At 43.3% G+C, this 23,315-nt stretch overlaps 1 protein-coding gene across 3 annotated transcripts in view; it reads left to right on the top strand.

Moving 5' to 3' along the window:
• The first annotated feature begins 528 nt into the window (after positions 1–528).
• The window catches only part of STXBP5 (syntaxin binding protein 5), a 262,474-nt gene continuing 239,687 nt past the window's right edge, over positions 529–23,315 (top strand). For all 3 annotated transcript variants that reach the window (XM_069955279.1, XM_069955281.1, XM_069955282.1), the window contains exons 1-2: positions 529–1,316; positions 13,900–13,997. In XM_069955279.1, coding sequence (XP_069811380.1) covers positions 1,170–1,316; positions 13,900–13,997 — 245 coding nt within the window. In that variant the 5' untranslated portion in view covers positions 529–1,169. The remainder of the gene's footprint in view (positions 1,317–13,899; positions 13,998–23,315) is intronic.

Here is a 23,315-nt window from a genome sequence, read left to right on the forward strand (position 1 = left end):
GTCATATATACCGGCCATAGGTGTGACAGCGGGTCATATATACCGGCCATAGGTGTGACAGCGGGTCATATATACCGGCCATAGGTGTGACAGCGGGTCATATATACCGGCCATAGGTGTGACAGCGGGTCATATATACCGGCCATAGGTGTGACATCGGGTCATATATACCGGCCATACGTGTGACTTGAAAAATATGATGAACATAGTAGTGGGATATGGGATAGTAGTTTTTGAAGTGTGAACAGGTCCAACACGTTCTCCAGTCACAGGTGCGGGCCCCGTAATGTGTATACGGTATACAGGGATAGTATACAGCGGGGTGTATGACAGGACAGTGTTACACTATACAAACATGGAGGGGCCCAAAGTGAAGAAGAAGCTGCAGTGTGCAGCCTGAGGTAATAATAACGCTGCCCGAGCCGTGAGGGGAGATTACCGGGCACCCACAGCACGACGAGGAAATGAACATGTCCAGGTGACATTATGGACATGACAGGAGGAGGCGGCAAAGGCGGGAGGAGGGCTGGCTGACGGGGCGGGGCCGGGCGGACCGCACACAGGCGGCAGGTGTAGCTGAGGACTCGGGAGGGCGCGGAACCGCAGCATCACCCGCTGACGGGCGGCATCTGAGCGGAGCAGCCCATTCCACCGAGAGACGCTAACATGGAGGCGGCAGCGGCGCTGACTAACAGGAAAATGTGACAGAGAGGGAAGGGGAGGGGAGTAGCCGGAGAAGAGAGGAAGGAAGGGGCGGGAAGAGGAGCTGCTGGCAGCGGCTGTCACTTCCAGTGCAGCACAGGCAGGAGACAGGGATCCTCGTCCACGAGCGCCCAGGCTGGCACCTCTGCCCGCCCTCCCCCGGGATCTATATACATGACCGCCAACGGATTAGCTCGCCTCTCCTCCCGCCGCTGTGAGGCTCGGTGAGGGCTCGTCTGGAGAACACCGTACCCATCAGGAGAGACCCCCCTAACCCCCCTCCTCCTCTCCACACCGAGCACCTGCAGCCCACCCCGGGGCCGCGACCCTCCGGTGTGCCCGTCAGCCTCCGAGCAGAGACACAAGAAGGGGAGGAGGAGAGGAAAGGTGGGGGGTGAGAGGAGAGAGGGATCTGGAGGAGGAGGAGGCGGCGGAGGAACCAGCGGCAGAGCAGGGAAGCGGGGACCATGTGGAAATTCAAGGAATTCAGGAAGGTGCTGGACGGTCTGACGGCCGCGTCCTCCTCCGCTGCATCGTCCGCCTCAGCCCAGCCCGGGCCCCGGGAGGCCGACATCCCGGAGACGCTCCAGTCCGAGCACTTCCAGCTCTGCAAGGTGAATAGCGATGAGTAGTGGTGTGTGTGCTTATCCTCCTCTCCTGCAGGAGCCCTCCTCCCCCTCCTGTGTGCACCCCGGAGCCTCCATCCTCCTCCTCATAGGCCCCCACATGAATGTACACATTCAGCCAGGTGACACGGGTTCTCCCGGAGCCCCTGCACACACACAGCCCCCCTGTGTATCCCCATCATCCTGCTCTTGTCCTCGGGTGGCTTGAAGGGCATATGGGGAAGCTCTGCACCATTTCCCATTCTCTTTTTGGGCTGTGTTTGCTGACATCAGGCTCCCCCCACCTTGTCCCTTCCTCCCCTCACTCCTCCTCTTGTCAGTTTCCCCCCATTCTGATGGCTGTAATGTCAGCAGCTCCTGTGTATATGTTTAGTCATGGGTGCTGAGTCCCCCCTGCCGGCTGTCACCCCTGCCAGGTATCAGGGAGATGCCCTATCCCGGCTGTTCTCTCTCTCTGTATGTAGCTGCCATATACAGGTTTCCTTTATCTCTATTGACTCTGGTGGAGAGACATTTAGTAGGTGAGCGAGGCGCAGGCCTATGGCACAGGGATGGCACAGCTGAGTGCACATGGCGGCGGGCAGAGCCCAGGCTCCGGCTGCTGAGCTCTGACCCCTGCCGCTTGTTTACAGATGTGGGATCCAGCTCTAGGATTCCTGGGCTGCCTGATCCGGCTTTATGTCAGGCTGGAGGAGAGCTGATCTGGAGAGTACAATGTGTACACAGCTGATCCTGCATCTGTCTGTATATCTAATCTAATCAATGGATTGACAGATCGGAGGAGCACGGTAACCAAGGCAGCCAGAAGATCACCGGGGCCTGGTCACCGAGCTCGCTGCATGCACGTCTTCTCTGCCTCCCATTGGGATATACTGGGTTATGACCATTAATAGCAGCCATTATTGTGACAGTAGGGTCATCCATTGTGCAAACAGAGCTTAGGGCTGACGTCCTGTGCTCGCGCCATTCACAGGTTCCTGGACGTGTTACCTGTAATCTGGAGCAGCTACAAGGACTATAAAACCCCTCAGGGCTCCCCTGATCCGAGCAGATTCTGTCATATATCATGTTTTATTGGCTTAGAAGTGGAGCTTGCTTTACATTGATGCAACTGAAGGAGCTAAGGCCTGGTGTTCAGAGGTGTAAGCTTCAGTCTACTGTTGTGCTCAGCAGGCCTGCACGCCGGATAGATGTACACTGCGCTTAATCCATCAATCCATCAACTACCTAAAGCATGACGGACACGCAGGACATCACATCCCCACTATGAGGAGATATCTGGCTATCTGAAGAAGAGAGAAGAACAGCTCAGCCGTCCCCAGTGCCTGCAGCTCCAGAGCCAGGGTCTAAGGCAGGGACGGGGACCCTTTGCCCCCCAGCTGTTGCCAAACTACAATTCCCATCCTAAGCTAAAGCTGTCTGACCAGGCATGATGGGAGTTGTAGTTTTGCAACAGCTGGAGGGTCATAGGTTCCCCATCCCTGGTCTAAAGGATATACAAAAAACATAAAGTGCAGCGCCCCAAAAAAAGGATGTGCTTTATTACATCATGTGTTAAAGAAACAAAAACAGCACATATGTCTCTATAAGCATATGATGTAATAGAGCACATCCCTTTTTGCTGTCACTTCATCTTTTGTCTATCTCTATAGGCAATCACTGTCCGAACCATAAGCTAAGGCCGCATCCACACAGTGTTTCTTCTGGGACCTCAGAAATCAGGATCAGGGATGTTCTGGAGAAACCATGAGTCGTGCATCAGTTTTGCATCATTTTCTGTGTATCTGCAAAAACGCATAGGAGGGTAATAGATGGGCACAGGGTTGGGGCTAGGACTTGCCAGGTGAAGCCTTAGTTAAATATGGACAGCACATAGATGGTTCATCTGTATGATCTCCATTTAAAATGGGCCCATTGACATCTACTGTCTTCCTCTGACTGTAGCAGTTTCTTTTTTTTTTTTTTTTTTTTTTTTTGCGGAATGGACCGGTGGTCAAGAATGGGTCAGTTTTCAAGACTGATGTGTGTGATCTCATTGAAATCAATGGGTCCTTTTTCTGTCTGTAAGTCAGGATCCTGATTTATGGTGAGAAAAAAAATTGTGTGGATGAGGCCTTAAACCTGAGAGTGCTCAGCCAGGAATGCTGTATACAGCTGGCCAAAGGCCTGGTAATGTGTGTGGCTCGCTGGAGTCTAGAATGCTGTATACAGCTGGCCAAAGGCCTGGTAATGTGTGTGGCTAGCTGGAGTCTAGAATGCTGTATACCAGTGATTTTCAACCAGTGTGCCGCGGCGGAGAGAAGCATGGGGGAAAGGTATGGTGGAGAGAAGTATGGTGGAGAGAAGTATGGTGGAGAGAAGTATGGTGGAGAGAAGCACAGGGGGGGGGGAGAAGAAAACAGGCCCAGGTTTTACACTGAGTGAGTATAAATACATCTAGAATGTATATTATTAACTATATGTATAATATGTACTGTTTTAGTGTCATTTTGTGCCATTTTGGTTGGTGGTGTGCCCCGGGATTTTTTAAGTATAAAAAGTGTGCCGCGGTTAAAAAAAGGTTGAAAATCACTACTGTATACAGCTGGCCAAAGGCCTGGTAATGTGTGTGGCTCGCTGGAGTCTAGAATGCTGTATACTGCTGGTCAAAGGCCTGGTAATTTGTGTGGCTAGCTGGAGTCTAGCCCTTAGCCAAAGTGTTCACTTCAATGGATACTCTCCAGACAGTATGCTGCTTGTTCATCTGACAGGCCAGCAACTAAACTCCACCACATAGCGCTATCATGTACTCAGGATTAAAAGGGATCCTCAGACCTCAGGAAACTTCAGTATTGTATGCCAAATGAACTTGTTAAAGAGGTAGTTCACCATTTTTTTTTCTTTCAGATCAACTGGTGTTAGTGTCAGAGATTTGTAAATAACTTCTATTAAAATATCTCAAATCTTCCAGTACTTATCAGCTACTGTATGTCCTGCAGGAAGTTCTATTCTTACCAGTCTGGAGAGCAGGATAGGTCTATGGGGATTTGCTGCTGCTCTGGACAGTTCCTGACATGGACAGAGGTGGCAGCAGAGAGCACTGTGTCAGACTGGAGAGAATACACCACTTCCTGCAGGACATACAGCAGATGATAAGTAGTGGAAGACTGGAGATTTTTCATAGAAGTAGAATACAAACCTCTGGCACTTGCTGGCAAAAAATAATTTCTTCTTTGTTGAGCTACCCCTTTTAATATACACTTCTAAATGGCCAGGATGGTCTATCAGTCCATGTTGCATAGTTTTGAAGATGAAGTTGCTTCACTTTGACTTTTTATAAGCGGCAGATAGCATCCCCTGTGCTCTGTGTATTAACAGAGGAAAGCCCCATAGTCCTCACAGCTGCAGCATTACCTGTCTATATTCTGGCTGTAACAGCATTACCTGTCTATATTCTGGCTGGAACTCATCCCTGCACCTCTGCTGACCATACATGCTGCCAGATCATTCTGTGGGTGACTGGATGTTAGGCTGTAAGTGGGTACTGGCAAACATGGTACTATGTGGTCCTTCAAATGAGGCTTGAAGCCATCAAGCTCCTTCTTCTTACCCACTAGTACATGTAGAATTATACTACAGTGTGGCCGACAAAGACAAGTTTGAGGGATGATAAAAAAACATGAATGCATGACATTATGGCAGTGGGCTCCTCTACAGGTTGATGCACTAAGGTGGGCCCCACATCAGAGTCGGAGGCTTTGTTTGGATCATTGTTGCAAAATCTATTTAAGTAATGGGACAAACCACGACAAACCAATGGAAAGCCAGATGAACCCCATTAAAGTCAGTGGGCTCTGCCAGGTTCAGCGTTCAGGCTCGTCGTGCAGCACAATGTCCAGCTCTCTTTCTGATTCCTTACATTTACATTTTTTTTTTTTTGACAATTTTCATGTATATCGTCTGTATTTTTTGCGCATCTGTAAAAGCGGGATATTGCCTGTTAAAATGGCTGCCAGAAGTAGCTACACCTGTGACGTCAGAATTACAGATACCTATTTTACGGACGTTACGGAGGTAGACTTCCATTGGTGTGTCTGTGCTGCAATTACGGTCCGCACTAGGGCATGTCCGTATTTTTGCACCACGGATTGGTAAAGTTATGGACGTGCAAATAGGGCTATAGAAATGTATGGGACTGTAACTTTTCTGGACCCGCATTTACGGACAAGAAATACGGATGTGTGAGGCCTTAGTATTTTTAGCCAGAAGTGGAAATGTTGCATGGAAGCACTATAATGGAAAGATTTGCACTTTTTTTTTTTTTTTAATTTTTGGAAGTGTTTTGGATCTGCTCCTGGTTTTGGCTAAAAATACTGACCAAAAGTGAGAGTTATCGAACCTTGTGCAAAGTGACAATGAAGCAGATGACCATAGTCACAATGACATCACTTCTATCGCTCCTGGGGCCTCTGTAGAATGAAAGCTGGGGTCTAATTGATTGCTTTGGGCAGCACCTCTGTTCTTTTGCACATGGACTGATAGACCTTCTCATTTACTGTTGGCAATTGCGGATGGTATTGGACACTTTGCATTCTGCGGGCCAATGTACATGACTGGGGATGCTATTGGCCTGTAGACCAGACTGCCATTATTTTCAGACTTATTGATTTCATGGTCTGTCTTTGTGGGTGGCCCATGGATCACACTCTGTGCATGGTCTTTGCATTATGGATCCCTGGTTTTGCAGACCACAAAAGCGCTAGGGATGTGTACAGGAGGCATAAGGTGAAAACACCCCTCTAAACCCCACATTCCCCAATCCCCTTTCACAGGTGTCAAACTTAGGCCCATAATGGGAATTGTAGTTTTGCAACAGCTTGAGGGCCTGAGTTTGACCCCCCTGCCTTAGATAATAAGGCCGCCCTTCACACAGCCTATACAGGACTTCTGCATCTTACACAACATCCTGCACATGACTCAGGGAGGTGAAGTTTGTTACGGTTTTCATCATGTGCTCCTTGTTCTCATGTATCCTATAACTATCTGCCATGGCAGACGCCGATTATTCTGCTATATAGTTGTCACAGTTTGTACCATTCCCTAACTATACGAGCAAAGCCATGAATGTATTTTAGTGGTAAACATTACCCGTAGTGCCTTGTGCTCTATACATGGCTGTCAATGATGCGGTTTTATTGGGAAAGTTTTTTTCTTATTTTCTGTAACATTACCTTTCAGCAAGTTATGTGAACTTCAGAAGGTTTTATAATGTTTGTTGTTTGGGCAGAATATTGCTTCTGAAGAGGTCCAGATGGCTTCCGGAATCTCTAGATCAGGGGTTTCAAACTCAGATCTGCTATAGCTGCTGCAAACCTACAATTCCCATTATGCCTGGGCAGCCAAAGCTTTAGCTGGAGAGCCTGAGTTTGACACCTCTGCTCTAGAATGTTTCTGGAAACTAAGAGAACCCACCAGAAAAGATGTCAGAGCAGGGTGTATAGAGATTGGCCAGATGGCTTTCTGAATCACCATATTTTCTTATTCTATACAATAACAGTAGAAAACAGGATTGTCTATGAGTAAAGGTATTAGTGTCAGTAAAGCTGTACTGAGTAATTGGATCTATATGCAGAAAGCAAGCACCAGTGACAAGATACATTTGTTTTGTTTTTTTTATTGGATACATGTTCGTAAATGACGCTAGGGTATAGAAGTTTGGCTTTAGGGTACATATACTGATGCAGTTTCATTAAAGCTTCAGCACACAATAAATATATGCAAAATGTAGAATATATTAATGTGTAGCATGCTGCATGGTTGCGGCCAGTGGTGCAGTTATCCATATGTATCCTATGCCTCCCATGTGCAGTGCAGTTATCCATATGTATCCTATGCCTCCCATGTGCAGTGCAGTTATCCATATGTATCCTATGCCTCCCATGTGCAGTGCATTTATCCATACATGTTCTCTATGCCTCCCATGTGCAGTGCATTTATCCATACATGTTCTCTATGCCTCCCATGTGCAGTGCATTTATCCATACATGTTCTCTATGCCTCCCATGTGCAGTGCATTTATCCATACATGTTCTCTATGCCTCCCATGTGCAGTGCATTTATCCATACATGTTCTCTATGCCTCCCATGTGCAGTGCATTTATCCATACATGTTCTCTATGCCTCCCATGTGCAGTGCATTTATCCATACATGTTCTCTGTTTCCCATATGCAGTGCATTTATCCATACATGTCCTCTGTGCCTCCCATGTGCAGTGCAGTTATCCATACGTGTCCTCTATGCTTCTCATGTGCAGTGCATTTATCCATACATGTCCTCTATGCTTCCCATGTGCAGTGCATTTATCCATATGTATCCTATACTTCCCATGGCCAGTGCATTTATCCATACTTGTCCTCTGTTTCCCATGTGCAGTGCATTTATCCATATGTATCCTCTATGCTCCCATGTGCAGTGCATTTATCCATATGTATCCTCTATGCTCCCATGTGCAGTGCATTTATCCATACGTGTCCTCTATGCTTCCCATGTGCAGTGCATTTATCCATATGTATCCTCTATGCTCCCATGTGCAGTGCATTTATCCATATGTATCCTCTATGCTCCCATGTGCAGTGCATTTATGCATACATGCTCTCTATGCTTCCCATGTGCAGTGCATTTATCCATACATGTCCTCTATGCTTCCCATTTGCAGTGCATTTATCCATACATGTCCTCTATGCTTCCCATTTGCAGTGCATTTATCCATACATGTCCTCTATGCTTCCCATGTACAGTGCATTTATCCATACTTGTCCTCTGTTTCCCATGTGCACTGCATTTATCCATATGTGTCCTCTATGCTTCCCATGTGCAGTGCATTTATCCATACATGTTACCTATTTATCCATATGTGTCCTCTACATGTCACATTTATCTATATGTATCCTTTTAAGATTCCTTTTTTGTCCTCTAAAATACATAAAATGCACAACCATAGACAGGCCTGTTCTTACGTCAGGCTCCTGTAAGTTTCCTGGGAATCAGTCTGCTGAAGACTATTTTTTAGAGCAGAATGCTACACATGACAGCAATAAAATACAGCTGGTTGTATATTATAATTATAGCTCGCATGCCTCTCTACTTGTTAATAATAAGGTGCTGTGCTTTATATGCTCTGGTCCTGTTGATAGGATGTTGTATGGGTCCCTGCGGATGTTCCTGATTTGTGCAGAAGTCTAGGTAACCAGGCAGTGTTGTCTACATCTGTGGTCTGGACATCCAGAACTGCACAGTTCTACTGTGATAACATGTGAGCACTTAAAGGGGTAGTTCACCAGTTTTTGTTTCTTGTAAATCGACTGGTGACAAAGTGCCAGAGATTTGTAATTTGCTTCTGTTACAAAATCTCCAGTCGTCTGGTACTTATCAGCTGCTGTATGTCCTGCAGGAAGTGGTGTATTCTTTCCAGTCTGACACAGAGCTCTCTGCTGCCACATCTGTCCATGTCAGGAACTGTCCAGAGCAGCAGCAAATCCCCATAGAAAATGTCTCCTGCTCTCCAGTCTGGAAAGAATACACCACTTCCTGCAGGACATACTGCAGCTGATAACTACTAGAAGACTTCAGATTTTTAGATCAGTGACTTTTTTTTTTCTTTAGTAAGTAAAGCCCCCCCCCCCCCCCTCTTTTTTTATTTCATGAAACCGTTATGTGGTTTTTCAAATCAGGACTTTTTCTTATCTTAAGTTTTGACAGCCGTAATGGTCTGTAAATGGTCCGCACTATTCTTGCCATCAAAAATTATTCTGAATGCCTTAAATTTGATATTATGTTAATATCACTGACAGCAAATTGTTGTATGCTCGTTCTTCGTTGCTCACTGTAAAGTACGCGATGCCTCTGTATTTGGGGCACAGAACCTGGCATGCTTGTTATAGTTGTGAGAACCACCCTGCCTCTTCAGATGATCCTGCAATGTGCAATACTGATAGATCACTTGAATACTACATTGTTTATTTGTCTGCGTTTTTTTTTTTTTTGCTTCTGTTTCCATGTGCATACAGATGCATCACTGTGTCCTCTTCTTTAATGGACTGCAGTTTTCATTCAGTGCAGCAGATATTTATGAGAATGAGGGAGGGAGAATCTCCAAACCTGCAGCCTGGCCAACTGGATGTGGATCCTTTTTCATTGTTGTTTTTTTTTTTTTTTTCACTTTAATGAAATAGCTTTGTGAAATAAACTGCTTATTGTAGATGTACTGCATGCAGGCTAGATGTTGTGTATTGCAGCTTAATATGATTGATACTAGACAGTGCATGATGTTCACCTCTGTAGATCTGACACTGAGTTGTGGCTGTTTAGCAGGTCTGGCTTTTTACATATGTTTAATCTACAATATCTGTTTTGTCAATTACATTTGTTAAAGAGCCATCGTGACATCACCATGTTATCCAGGAAGTGACATCACCATGTTATCCAGAAAGTGACATCACAGTGTGTATCCAGGAAGTGACATCACCATGTTATCCAGGAAGTGAAGAAAAAACACTTTTGAAGCATTTCCCCTAATAAGTGTATATTGGGGATTTGTATAACTTTTGAGGGGCAATACAATAAATTATAAAAAAATTTTGCAGGACTTCTTCAGAAAAAAAAGTATCTAACCTGCTGATATGTCCCTATAGTGCACAGGGCACTGAGGGTGAAGGAAGGGTTCTTACCTTCATACTCTGCCATTTTCATGCTATTAGGGGTTCAATCTTTATGTTAATTAGGTGTTTGGTGCACTTGGGGTAGGACTACCAATTCGACTCTTCTAGTGAATATCATGAAGGGGACGGCCATGTGGGTGCACTGGGGTTGGTGGCCGGGGTAAAATGCTAATAGCACGGAAATGGTGGTGAGGATGAAGGTAAGAATAAACTTTCATCAGCAGCACCTCTTGCACTATAGGGACATAAGCAGGTAAAATTTTTCTAACTTTCTGATAGTTTCCATTCAAACAGCCAGCTCCAGTCAGATTTTTTTTATAACTCAATGACGGTCCTCAGCAGTTACCAATCTTTCCTCTTTTTATAGAAATAACTTGCTAGGTTGGTATAATTGGGTCTACAGTCAAGATTACAATCTGATACTTAAAGCATTTCCTGTAATAAGAATATATTGGGGATTTGTATAACTTTTGAGGGTCAATACAATACTTTAATAAAAAAATGTTGTCGGACTTCTCCTTTAAAATCAACCTTAAAGAGGATCTACCACCAGGTGTCTCCCTATTTCTCAAAGTGCAGTCCATGCTCCCTTTAAAAAAAAAAAAAGGGACATTTTGTGGTGGCTAGCACTGGGTCCTGGGTTCATATTCCCATTACTCCAGTTTTGACAGAGACAAGTTGTCAAAGTTTTTTTTTTTTTTTTCTTAGAGTGATGAGTGGATCTTTACAGTTGAACCTCTCAGCTCCACACTAGTTGTGAACCAGCAGTAGAGGGAATGCCCTGCTCACTCAGTATAGCCTTAGAGAAAGCCGTCTGTATGTTCAAACTCCAACCATTTTCTTACACAGTGCAACCCTTTTGAGCATGGTCTTCCCAATGAAAATGGCCACCTATGGTTGACAGGAAATCTAAGGGAGTGGTTTAGTGGTGCTTCATTCATTTATTTATTTATTTTGGAATGGACGTAATATTTTGGCCTCTTTTGGCCTTATAATATATTGTTTCCTCTCAAAGCTGTTTTATGTTTTGACGTAGCAACATTAAAATTTTAGGCAGTAGTTAGTGTTGCATACATGGTATGAGTGTGTGATGGCTGTACACACTGCTTAACAGTAGTTTTATTATTTTCTCTTCGAAAAGGAAGTTGTGACTAAACAGTTGTATCATTTTGAGATGTCATGTCCGCACAAGTTATGTGAGCTGATATTAGGGAAACATTTTCTACAGGCTCGACCTGTTGTACAGGGAGAAGGTTACAACAAATACAGTGTATGAAGTATCACATGACAGTTTTGAAATTTGATGTCAGATCACCACTTAAACGTTGTACAAATGATCCTGTTAAAGGGAATCTTTTGCAGTTTCACCCTGATGGCCCTGTGCGGTTACTTTTAAAAGGAATGTGTCTTCAGGAAAGGACCTATTGTTTAAACCACATTTTCTTAAAGGAGAAGACCGGTGAAATTTTTTATTAAAGAATTGTATTTGCCCCCAAAAGTTATACAAATCACCAATATACACTTATTATGGGAAATGCACATAAAGTGCTTTTTTTCCCCCTGCACTACTACTACTGCATTAAGGCTTCACTTCCTGGATAACATGGTGATGTCACTTCCTGGATAACATGATGTCACAAGCCGACTCCCAAAGCTGTGGGTGCTGGAGAGGATGATGGCAGGGGGATGCTCACTGTCCCTCCAGTGCCCTGTGTCCCTCAGCAAAATCATCAGGGGGACGCTAATTATGCATTTTTCTATCAATTTTAAATAAAACCCTAAACTCTTGCAGTTTTTAATTTTATCACTTAAGCTTAAAACTAAGCTGAGACTTCCTGTTCTGTCTGTGATGGTAAAGAGGAGGCTGCTGAAAAGTGACATATACCCCATTACAGTGAGAGGAGACACCTGTAGCTAGGGAAGATAACAGCTCAGTCTCCCCTCTCCTGTAGCAGGACATTTGGCACAGGTCATAGAGCACGTATACAAACATGTCCTATACAAAGACACACTGTCTTTTCTCGGGGATTGCCGTAAAGCATCTGTGTTGTTAAAGGGAAACTATCAGCAGGTTAGATGAATCTAACCTGCTGATATCTCCCTGTAGTGCACTGAGGATGAATGTTAAGGCCCTATTCCACGGAACGATTACCTGCCGTAATGGACCATAATCGTCCCGTGGAATAGGAGGCAACGATTAGCCGACATCGTTCAGACTACAGCTTTATCCTATGGGCTGCTCGGACGATCACCCGGGCAGCTCCCCCACAGCTCCCCCCTGACTCGCTCACTGCTGCCGTGTGGAATCGCTAATAGCGCTCGTTTGCTCCTCATTGTCGGCCTGTGGAATAGGGGCTTAAGTCTCTTACCTTCATACTTGGTGCCGTTTCTGTGCAGTTTGATGTTAAAGGGATTATCACAAAAAAAAATATATATATATATATATTCAACTGGTGCTAGAAATTTCCAGAGATTTGTAATTTACTTCTATCTTAAGGATTCCAGTATTTATGAGCTGCTGTATGTCCTGCAGGAGAGGTTTTCTATGGGGATTTGCTGCTGCTTTGGACAGTTTCTGACATGGACAGAGGTGGAAGCAGAGAGCACCGTGTCAGACTGGAGAGAATACATCACTTCCTGCAGGACATACAGCAGCTAATAAGTCGAAGCCTTGAGATTTTTATTTTTTTTTTAATCGAAATAAATTACAAATCTCTGGCACTTTCTGCCACCTGTTGATCTGAGAATTATTATTTTTTTTTTTTTGTGAATTATTCCTTAAAATCACTATGCTATGAAGGTGGTTCGGTGCATCGGAGACTGCACTACGGCACCGATCTGGCTCCACTTATATTTATTGGAAAGTGCAGGCTGGGGGCCGGGTGGACCAGTGCACTGGAGGCAATATTCCTGTTCACAATGCACCAAACCACCTTATTAGCATAGCAGTTTAAATTCAAATTGCACAGAAACTGTGCCGAGGATGAAGGGAATAAACTTACCTTCATCCCATGTGCTGTAGGAAGATATCTCCAGGTTAGATATGTCTAACCTTCTGATAGTTTTCCTTTAAAACAGCTTGGACAGGGTGGCAGCCTCCATGATTATAAACTCAAAAGAAAATACCATCAACATAGAAACAGATTAAAAAGGGTATGTTCCAGTATCTCACTCTAATAATGCAACCCCCCCCCCCCCCACACACACACACATTCACATTATGTCTTAGGCCATCAGTACTGAATCCTGGAGAGCCCTTTGCTATGTAACCTTTTTATGTTAATGTCATCATGTATGTTGAGATATTTGTGTTTGTTCATTGTGGATTTGACATTCTTCTATTGAGGCTTTTCAAACTCTAAGGTTTCTGGCACTCACTTATATTTCCTTATTCTCTATCTAATTCATTACTGTTCCACTTGCTGATCAATTCTGACAACACAAGGTTCCTCAGTTCTAGTTCTATTCTAGTTTTTGAAGGTGACTAGATTTACTGCCAATCATCTGTTGCTTATTACAAAATGTATGTTCCCCCTTTGTTTGTAGGAGAATGTGATATTTACGATCTGTTATTTTTTTGTTTTTGATGTTTGCCATATTCTCTTTGTTGAGTTTACATCTGCACAAAACTATATAAAACAAGTGATCTTGATCAATGCAAAGGACATCGCATTAACTATGTACTTGGTGCTAGGACCTGCGTGTCCTAATTGTAATTATTATTTTTCTGGAAGATGTTCTTTATTTTTTCTTAATCACAATAAAAAATTTGTTTGGAAAAAAAAAAAAAAAGTCATGTATAAACAAAATGTATGTTTATTTTATTTCTTTTACATGACCCTCACGTTTATCTTTTTGTTTTCTTTGTGGTTAGACGGTTCGCCATGGATTTCCCTTTGAGCCGTCCTCAATGGCATTTGATCCCGTTCAGAAGATTCTTGCAATTGGCACAAACCATGGAGCTCTGAGGCTGTATCCTTTTTATAACCTATCTATAGAAGGCGGAAGGGCAAAGATCTCACTGGTAACAGGTATTTTATGTCAGAATATGATTGCTCACACAGTAGTGCTGATTACTTTTATAAGTTGTTTTTTTTTTTTTTTTACTAGATTTGGTAAATAGATAACTATAATAGATATACCTTCAAAGATTTTGTCTAGTTGCTCACAGTTCGTTGATTTATATGCGGTGATAAAGCTTCATCCAGGCTACTGAGTTCCCCCCTTATCTCTTTCTTGAGTAAAAGCATTTTTAAAGGGGTTATCCAGGCTTACAAAAACATGGCCGTTTTTTTCAGAAACTGCACCACTCCTGTCCTCCTCAGTTTGGGTGTCAGGTTTTGCATCTCAGTTCCACTGAAGTGAATGGAGCTGAATTGCAATACCACGCACAACTCAAGGGCAGGAGTTGAGTTGTTTTTGCAAAAAAGTAGCTCTGCCTTTCTAATCCTGGATAGCCCCTTTAAGAGTTTTTTTTTTTCATCTTATATAGGGTATTCTGGTATATAAAACTTGACTTGAAATTATGAAACAAGGTAAAATCTTCAGTATGTCAGTCTTTTCTGTTTCCCACATAATCACTCACCACTTACTGATTCCAAATGTGATGTTTACAGCTTACCTAGGTTTACATCCTGTAGCATTCTGGACACACATTCTCAGTTGCAGCCCTAGGATTTTTAGGAGGTTGAGTTGATTTTCTTGGAGGCAACAAGGGAAGCAGGAACTAATGGGAGAGGCTCAACCGTGAGGGAGTGCAATAGTATGGAAAGTTGCTGTTTTAGCAGTAAGGGCAATACTGGTGGTGAAGCAATGCCGGGAGTAATGTCCGCAATGCATGATGGGAGTTGTATTGTGCTGCCCACATGAGCTGCTCTGAAAGCTATGTCTACTCTTGCCATGCTGAAAAAAAGCACAGAATGTGGTTCACTATCTGTACTTTTCACTAAATAATCAGATGGGTGGGAAATGTATTGCAAAACGGTGTGTGAATGCTAGGCTAGGAAGGTATGTGAATGAGACTGGGGTATTAGGCTGGGTTGACACTACGTTTTTGCAATCCATTTTTTGCAAAAAAAAAAAACAAAACGGATGCAACTGTGTGCATCCGTTTTTCCATTGACTTCCATTATAAAAAAAAAAAAACAACGAATCAAAACAGATCGTGGTCAACCACGTTTTTATGTCAGTCAAAAAACGGATCTGTTTTGGTCCTTTTTTTTTTTTTTTTTTTTTTTTTTTTTTTTTTAATATAATGGCACACAGTCGCATCCGTTTTTCCCATCCGATTTTCATCTCTTTTTTGCAAAAAACTCTGGAGCGGAGCAGGAGATCTGGCAACCAATGCCTTTCATTGACTGGCAGCAGTTATGGGCGATACGGCCACCATTGCCTTTGTTGGGAACGGCAGTTCCTGACAAAGGCATTGATGGCCAAATCGCCCAAAACTGCTGCCAGTCAATAAGTGTATATGTAAATAAAAAAATATATATTACGAAGTAATATAACGTTATTAAAGCAATGTATTAGCAAATCAGCGACAGCCAGAAGTTAAACCCCCAGAACTAGACATAATACTGAAAGATTGTTTAATATGAATGTAAACATTTGTTTTGTATAATGTAAATGAATAAGAATACATAGAATATTCTTTCTCAGTGTATTGCAGTTTCAGCAATATAACCCACTGGAGACAAAAACATGAGTGACCTTTTCAAAAGATTTACTGGGAAGATTTCCGTTTCAAGGACTGTGTATTGTCTTTTTCCTTGGAAGGGTTTTTAGAATATGTGTTAGTTGTTAAGGCTCCGTGAGATGGTTTATTGTAATCGCCAATAATATCTAAGATTTATCACTTAAGGAAAAAACTCTGTAACTTTCTGCTACTTAGCACATATAATCGCCCCCACATCCTCTGCAAAGCACTTACTGATTAGTCGATCCATAACATTCAATTAAAATAATTTATCATGTGATGTTTACTTCACAATAAAGGATCGTTGGCCTGCAAAGAGATTAAAAATAATTTGTGCAATCTCTTTAATAGACCCAGTGTAGAGCGAATGCCGAGATTATTACTGTGATAAAAAAAATACTGTATAGTTTGGTCTACATGATAGCCGATTAAATTATGCACGTTTGCCCCAGGATTTTGAACAGTAGTATGCTTCTGTTTTTCTTGTATGTTTTCTTAAAGGGAACTCTGTCCTAATCTGAAAAGCCAGTGTGTGTGTGTGTGTGTGTGTGTGTAAAATATATATTTATAAAGAATCTATACCTGTCCCCGTGCCCCCGCAGCACAGTGTCACTAGCTCTCTGACAGCCACCAGTCTCCTGTTTCTCCCAGTCAATGAAAATGTAGCAGGAGTGGGAGATGCAGGATATAATATATTTTATGACAAAAAAACAATTCCCTCCTCTTTGTAAAGTAGTGTATCCCGTTGAAGGACAGGAACTAGGTGCCGGGGAGCACTTAAAGAGGCTGTAAAGCGTTTGTAAACTTTTTCACATATAGCTGAGAAAAAAAAAATATATATATATATAGAGCCTTTGGTCATCTATCCACGTACCCCCACTGTGCCGTGTCTTGCTGCAGTGTCTCTGGTGTCCCCTGCTGACTGAAGCCATGCCACTTTCAAAATGGACTCATCTTGGAGCGAAACAGCCTGCTCAACCAATCAGTGAATGCGGTGCTGTCCTGTCTCAGTCAGTGATAGGATGAGTAGGCTGTTACTCCCGAGAGCCTGTCAGTCAGCGGGGGACACCACATTTTTCATTTTATGCCCTGGGATATGAAAGTATCACCTATGACGTTTTTCCTTAGAACAGTAGTTCTTGTGTTCTGATCATGTACAAAGAGCTTCAAACCTTCTAAGACTGTATTGTGGTTTCTAGACGTTCTTTAGTTTTCTTTTTATAGTAATTTGTTGAACCTCTGCTGTGAGACATACAGTAGTGAGGAACTGTAACGTGTATCCTCAAAAAATGAGTGAACTATTTTTGTGGGGGTACATAAACACATGCATGCGTGTGTGTGTGTAATATAAATATAAATATATATATATATATATATATATATATATATATATATATATATATATATTATATTATTATAATATAATTTTATGTAGGTGAAGTCATACACACAGACTTGAGCCGTGATGGAATACGTTTTTCATTGCTGCCTTTTTCCTACCAGTCCTCTCTGCCAAGCATAGTCCGTGCTTTGAGTAGGTTAAATGGGAAAGAAAATTGACTGATCTATTGTATACAAAAAGATACCCATAATATCCCAGGCAAATTGATTATATATTTGTGTGTGTGTGTGTATATATATATATATATATATATATATATATATGTGTGTGTGTATGTATATATATATATATATATATATATATATATATATATATATATATATATTATTATAATTTGTCCTGTGCACAGTGTAGAACAGCAGAGTCTCTGTATCGGGGATCAGGAAAGAGATGATGTGACGGACCTGTCCCTCCAGCTGATCTTTAAAACAAAGGGAAGGACCTACAGTAACTGCACAAATTGCCTGTCAGTCTTTTTCTGTCTTTTTGCTAAAAATATACTTCATTTGTCTATTACAATCATTGTTGCTGGTTGACAGACTATACGGCAACCATTCTGACCCCCAGAGGGGTTGTTGCCCTGTCGTCTTCTGAGACTCCTGAACGGCACATCTGTCTAATTATAAAGTGATACGTATAATGCACCCTTATCACCCGTATAGATGGACAACCCCTGGGAGGACTCCAGTTTTAGCTCATAGTGGTTGTCTTTTTTTTTTTTTTTTTCTCCCCAGTAGAACAGAAAAAAACCTTCTCAAATGGCTGAATATAATTACTGCTAAGAAGAGAACTCAAGGACTTGTGGGATGTCTGATAGCAGACAGAAATGCTTTATAACGATAACCAATCCGGTCAGGAAGTTCGCAGAGTAGTAACCATTCCCCATAGAAAACCTCTCCTTCTCTGGACAGTTCCTGACATGGACAGAGGTGGCAGCAGAAAGCACTGTGTCAGACTGGAAAGAATATACCACTTCCTTTTTTTTTTTTTTTTTTTTTTTAATTGTATTTTTATTTGACATTTTACCTTTTATACAATACAAACATATAGAGACAACTGACATTCAGAAGGCAGAGGAAACAATGCCCGAAGTTCAGTCCTACATATAAATTAGTGCAATGTTAATTCGAAGGCTCCATAAAACTGTTTTAAAAAAAAGGCAACACATGAATTAAACATTGTGTGTTCAACGAACAGCAATAACCAATATAAAATAAGAAAAGAGGGGTGGGGGGGCGGGGGAGACAAGACAACAGAACATGAATACATAAGGGAAGGGAAGTAGAACCACGGATAATACCCTCTACAACTGCCTGGCCCGTGGGACCCTGACATGAGCTGACTCTCTTTCCGCCCAGTAAATGTCCCATAGAGACCAGACCTGTTTAAGGTAGTCCAACCTGTTGTTCAGCATAGCAGTCAGCTGTTCCATATTCCTAACGTCTAGAATACGAGTATACAGGTCATTCCTGGTGGGTACTACTATTCTCTTCCAGAATCGGGCCACCAAGCATCTTGCTGCAGTGAGGATATGGAGTAATAATTTCATGGTTTTCTGGCCTATTTTAACAGGGGGCATGTTAAATAAATAGAAAACTGGATCCAAGGGAATCTCCAAATTACTGCGTTCCTTAATCAAGTTCTGCACCATTTCCCAGTACGGAGTTATCAGAGGACCCGTCCAATATATATGTTGGAGAGTGCCCACTCCCCTTCCGCATCTCCAGCATATCTCGGATTCATGGCATGTAGGACTTCGGGCGTGTGATACCAGAACAACATCAGCTTGTACTGATTCTCTTTATAGGTCGTACATATAGACGTTTTGGCTGCCCTATCCCATATCACTTGCCAAACAGATTGGGGCAATTGCCTCCCAAAGAGTGCCTCCCACCGCGACATATATGGATATCTAATGTCGTTATCGGGGGGGACCCTTCAGGATGCTATAAATGTCAGAGATTAAACCTTTGGTGGAAACTCCTGCCTTGCATAATCTCTCGAATGCTGTAGGTAGGGAGACCGTAGTGGAAGAGAAAAGTGTAATCATAAAATGTTTAATTTGGAGATAGATACTGTGCTGCGGGAGGTAGCTCATGATCAGCGGCTAAAGTAGAAAATGGTAGGAGAGTTCTATCTCTAGGGTTTACAATATCAGCGAATCTAAATAGTTTTCTAGCTTGCCAAACCCTAGTCATATTGCTAGTCAGACTGACTGTGAGGTCCGGATGGTACAGGAAGGAGGTCATAGGGGATTTTTTAGAAGCTAATGGAAACTTTTTTATACAGGTATGCCATATTTGTCGAGTGTGTGCTATGGGTCCCAAGATTGGACCCTGCAAAGGCGTATTTGGGGTAGTCCATAGAAGGGAATTAGGGTGTATCGGGGCGATCCAGAGCTTCTCGAGCATCACCCATTTCGTGTAGGCTAAAGGCACTGACCAAGCTGGGATGTGGCGCAGGTGAGCCGCCCAGTAGTAACAGGTCAAGTCAGGTAAGGCTAGTCCTCCCATAGATTTAGGAGTCTGCAGGATATTCTTAGCAATTCTATGTCGCCTATGTGCCCACACGAAGCGCAGGATGGAGGTCTGGATTGCCTTCAGAGCACTCATAGGCACATGAATTGGGAGGGTCTCGAAATAGTAGAGGATTTTAGGGAGAATCGTCATTTTGATTGCCGCTATCCGCCCCAGCAAGGAGATGGGTAACGTGTTCCATTTGTCCAGCAAGGACCGAATTTCGGCAAATAATTTCGGGAAATTACGTGTGTAAAGGGATGAGTATGAGTTTGCAATTTGTACCCCCAAATATTTAAGAGATACATCCTTCCAATTGTAATTAAAATTCACGCGGAGGGTAGACAGAAGAGGTTCAGGAATATTTATGGGAAGGGCTTCAGTTTTGGAGGCGTTTATTTTGTACCTGGAGATATGACTAAAGGTAGACAGAAGCGCATGAAGGTTGGGGAGGGAGATATGCGGCTGGGTAACAGTCAGTAACACATCATCAGCAAATAGGGATAACTTATATTCTTTCCCTCGGATTTGGATCCCATGTATGTCGGGGTGATTGCGTATGGCAGCCGCCAGGGGCTCAATGCACATTACAAAGATTAGCGGCGAGAGGGGGCACCCCTGGCGGGTGCCATTATGGATATGGATCGTACGTGACATGGCGTGGGGAAGTTTGACAGAGGCAGTTGGTGTAGAGTAAAGGCCCCCGACCACTCTGAGAAATGCCCCCCGAATGCCAAACGTCTCTAAGACCCTTGTCATAAAGGGCCATCCCAGACGGTCGAAGGCCTTCTCCGCGTCGAGGCCTAACAAAAGTGCAGACCCGTGTTCCCTGATAACTGCATCTATCAAATCTATCACTCTCCTGGTGTTGTCTCCCCCCTGTCGACACGGGACAAAGCCTACTTGATCCTTATCTATAATTTGGGGCAACCATCTCGACAGGCGGGAGGCAAGCACCTTGGTGTATAACTTAAGATCCGCATTTAGAAGAGCGATAGGACGGTAACTTCCGCAATCAGCCGGATCATTCCCTGGTTTAGGGATTGATGAGATATGAGCATGTGTTAGTGTTGAAGGAAGTGGTGCACCTGACAGAAATGCATTGAACATGGAAAGTAAATGGGGGATCAAGATGGGAGCAAAAGTGAGGTAATACAGATAGGTAAACCCATCAGGCCCTGGAGATTTGCCCGTGGGTAGGGATTTCAAGATATCTCCCAACTCTTCCCCCGATATGTCCGCGTTCAGGTCCTCATGGGCTTCTAGGGGCAATGTGGGTAGCTGACAATCAGTGAGAAAGGAGTCAAAAAGTTGACCACTTCCTTTTTAATAGAAGTAAATAACAAATCTATATAACTTTCTGCAAAATTAAAAAAAACAAAACACAACTATAGTCTACTTGATTTTAGAATCCGTTATGTAGCTTAGATTAAGATGACGTTGATTATCAGCAGCTGAACAACTTCTTGACTGATGTGATTCTCAGGATTACACAGGTTCTCTTTTAGTGTTCAATACATTGATCACCCAGTGTGTAGACTACACAGTTTCTTTTTCTGTAAGCCTCCGTTCACATCACGTCAAAGCCTTCCATCAGGTGTGTACCTACATATTGCCTGACTTATGGCACTGTATAGGCAAATGGTGGCATATGTCATCCATTCATTCCTGTTGCACAAAGAAATAGATCAAAGAACATACTTTTTTTGTGGCATGTCTCTGTGTTCGTTTTTACTCCTCTTTTCTTGTTCAGATGAGCTAGATTTGTGTTTCCACCTTCCGTACAGTGACACTTGTTTCAGGGCTTAGTTTATAAATATCTGATCAAATGCAGGCCGACCATTGGAGCAGAATATGTATTGTGTATTTATTCTACAGGATGAGAACCTGTTGTCTATCCAGAGATGGCAGCATAGTGGTGTAGACTACAAACAAGTAATACAGTGGTGCCTTAGATTACGAGCATAATTTGTTCCAGGACGGCGCTTGTAATCTAAATCACTCTTAAACCAAAGCAGATTTTCCCATAAGAAATCAGAGATATGGAGACAATTGGTTCCACACCCCAAAAATTTTTTTTGTTCTGAATAACATGTAGAACAGATGAAACAAACAGCTTAATATGTCATATTATAAGTTACTGTACAATATAGCAATCAGCATATGGAGTACAATGTATAGTAACTGTATAAACCTGAAAAAACTGGAGCTGCATATCCCTATAATTCTGTAGCGTAGTACAACAGGCTAGAATAGAGAAGCAGGGCTGCTGTCAGAGGTCTGTGTGGTCACATGACAGCAATAGGGAAGGGGGCGTATTCAGCATGGACAAATCAGGAAGTGAGAATCACAGAGCTGTGCAGGAGGACAGTGACAAACTTTATATACAGCAGTGGGAATGGCTGAGTGTAAGTGCAGACACATTATAACCGCAGTGTGTATAGCTGAGTGTGAGTGCAGGCGCATTATAGTAGAAGTGTGTGTACTGCTGAGTGTGAGTGCAGGCACATTATAGCAGGAATGAAGAGGATGGGAAACACAAGGGCGGACAGAGACGGCAGGGAGTATGAAGGAATGAGCAGCACATATGTGGGCACAGTATAGCAGCACTCTCTGTCCGGGGAGAGAGGGGTTACAGCTATGAAGAGATTACCTCCACAGTCCTAATGATGAGGAGGGCAGGGAGGAGGGTCAGAGAGGAGGTGCCAGCCTAATGCATACACAATCTAGGCCCTGGCCGTTTGACACGGGGCTGCCAGTTTAAAAGTTGTTTTTTAGGACAATAACTGCATCACCTGCCGAACTGATCCCAGGACAAATTTTGGATTAAAAGCAGCTATCTGACAGTACATGCGGTTTGGAGGGGGGTCGTCAGATTGTGGGTACAGAGTCTCTTTAAAGCAAACCAATCACTAGGAATTCTGATTTAAAGCTACTTGTAGAACCCGATAAATGAAATGCTGCCTTAACATGTGTTCTATGTTGTCTGTGGTACCTGCTTATCTGCAGAAAAGCTGTCTCTTATTGTGGCACGCGAGGGAGGGGGAGAGCCCAGGAACTAGTCATCTAGACTAGTCACGTCTGTCTGTCTGTCTGTCTGTCTGTCTGTCTGCCTGCACGCTCTGCCGCAATAAGAAACTAAATTTCTGCAGATAAAGATACCATGGACCGCTAATAACACATGGTAAGGTAGCATTTTACCCCATCTTTCAGGCACTGCCAGTAGCTTTAGAACCAGATTCCTAGTGATTAATTCGCTTTTAGGGTACGTTTTATTGGTATGTTTTAGGGTACGTTCACACGTACCGGATCCGCAGCGGATTTCTCGCAGCGAATTCGCAGCGAGACCCGCTGTGGATCCTGTACTGTGAAGCTGAATGGGTCCTATATACGCAGCGGATCTGCTGCTTGTATAGGACCCGGCCCCTTTAAACCCCCGCCGCCGGCCGCCCATGCGTAGCCCCGAGCATACATCACCTGCTCGGTGCCGGGGCTGTGTGTGACGCTTTGTGACGAATTTGCAAGAAATCTGCTGCGGATCTGGTATGTGTGAACGTACCCTTAAAAAGCATCACAGTCTCTTGACTGTATGTACCTGTGCACCTCTGGTCCCTAACATTGTGCTGATCTGATGGAACCAAATTGTAAAACTGGTCCTGTAGACTTGCCATATGGTC

This window comes from Dendropsophus ebraccatus, chromosome 15 (assembly GCF_027789765.1).
Source record: "Dendropsophus ebraccatus isolate aDenEbr1 chromosome 15, aDenEbr1.pat, whole genome shotgun sequence".
NCBI lineage: Eukaryota > Metazoa > Chordata > Amphibia > Anura > Hylidae > Dendropsophus > Dendropsophus ebraccatus.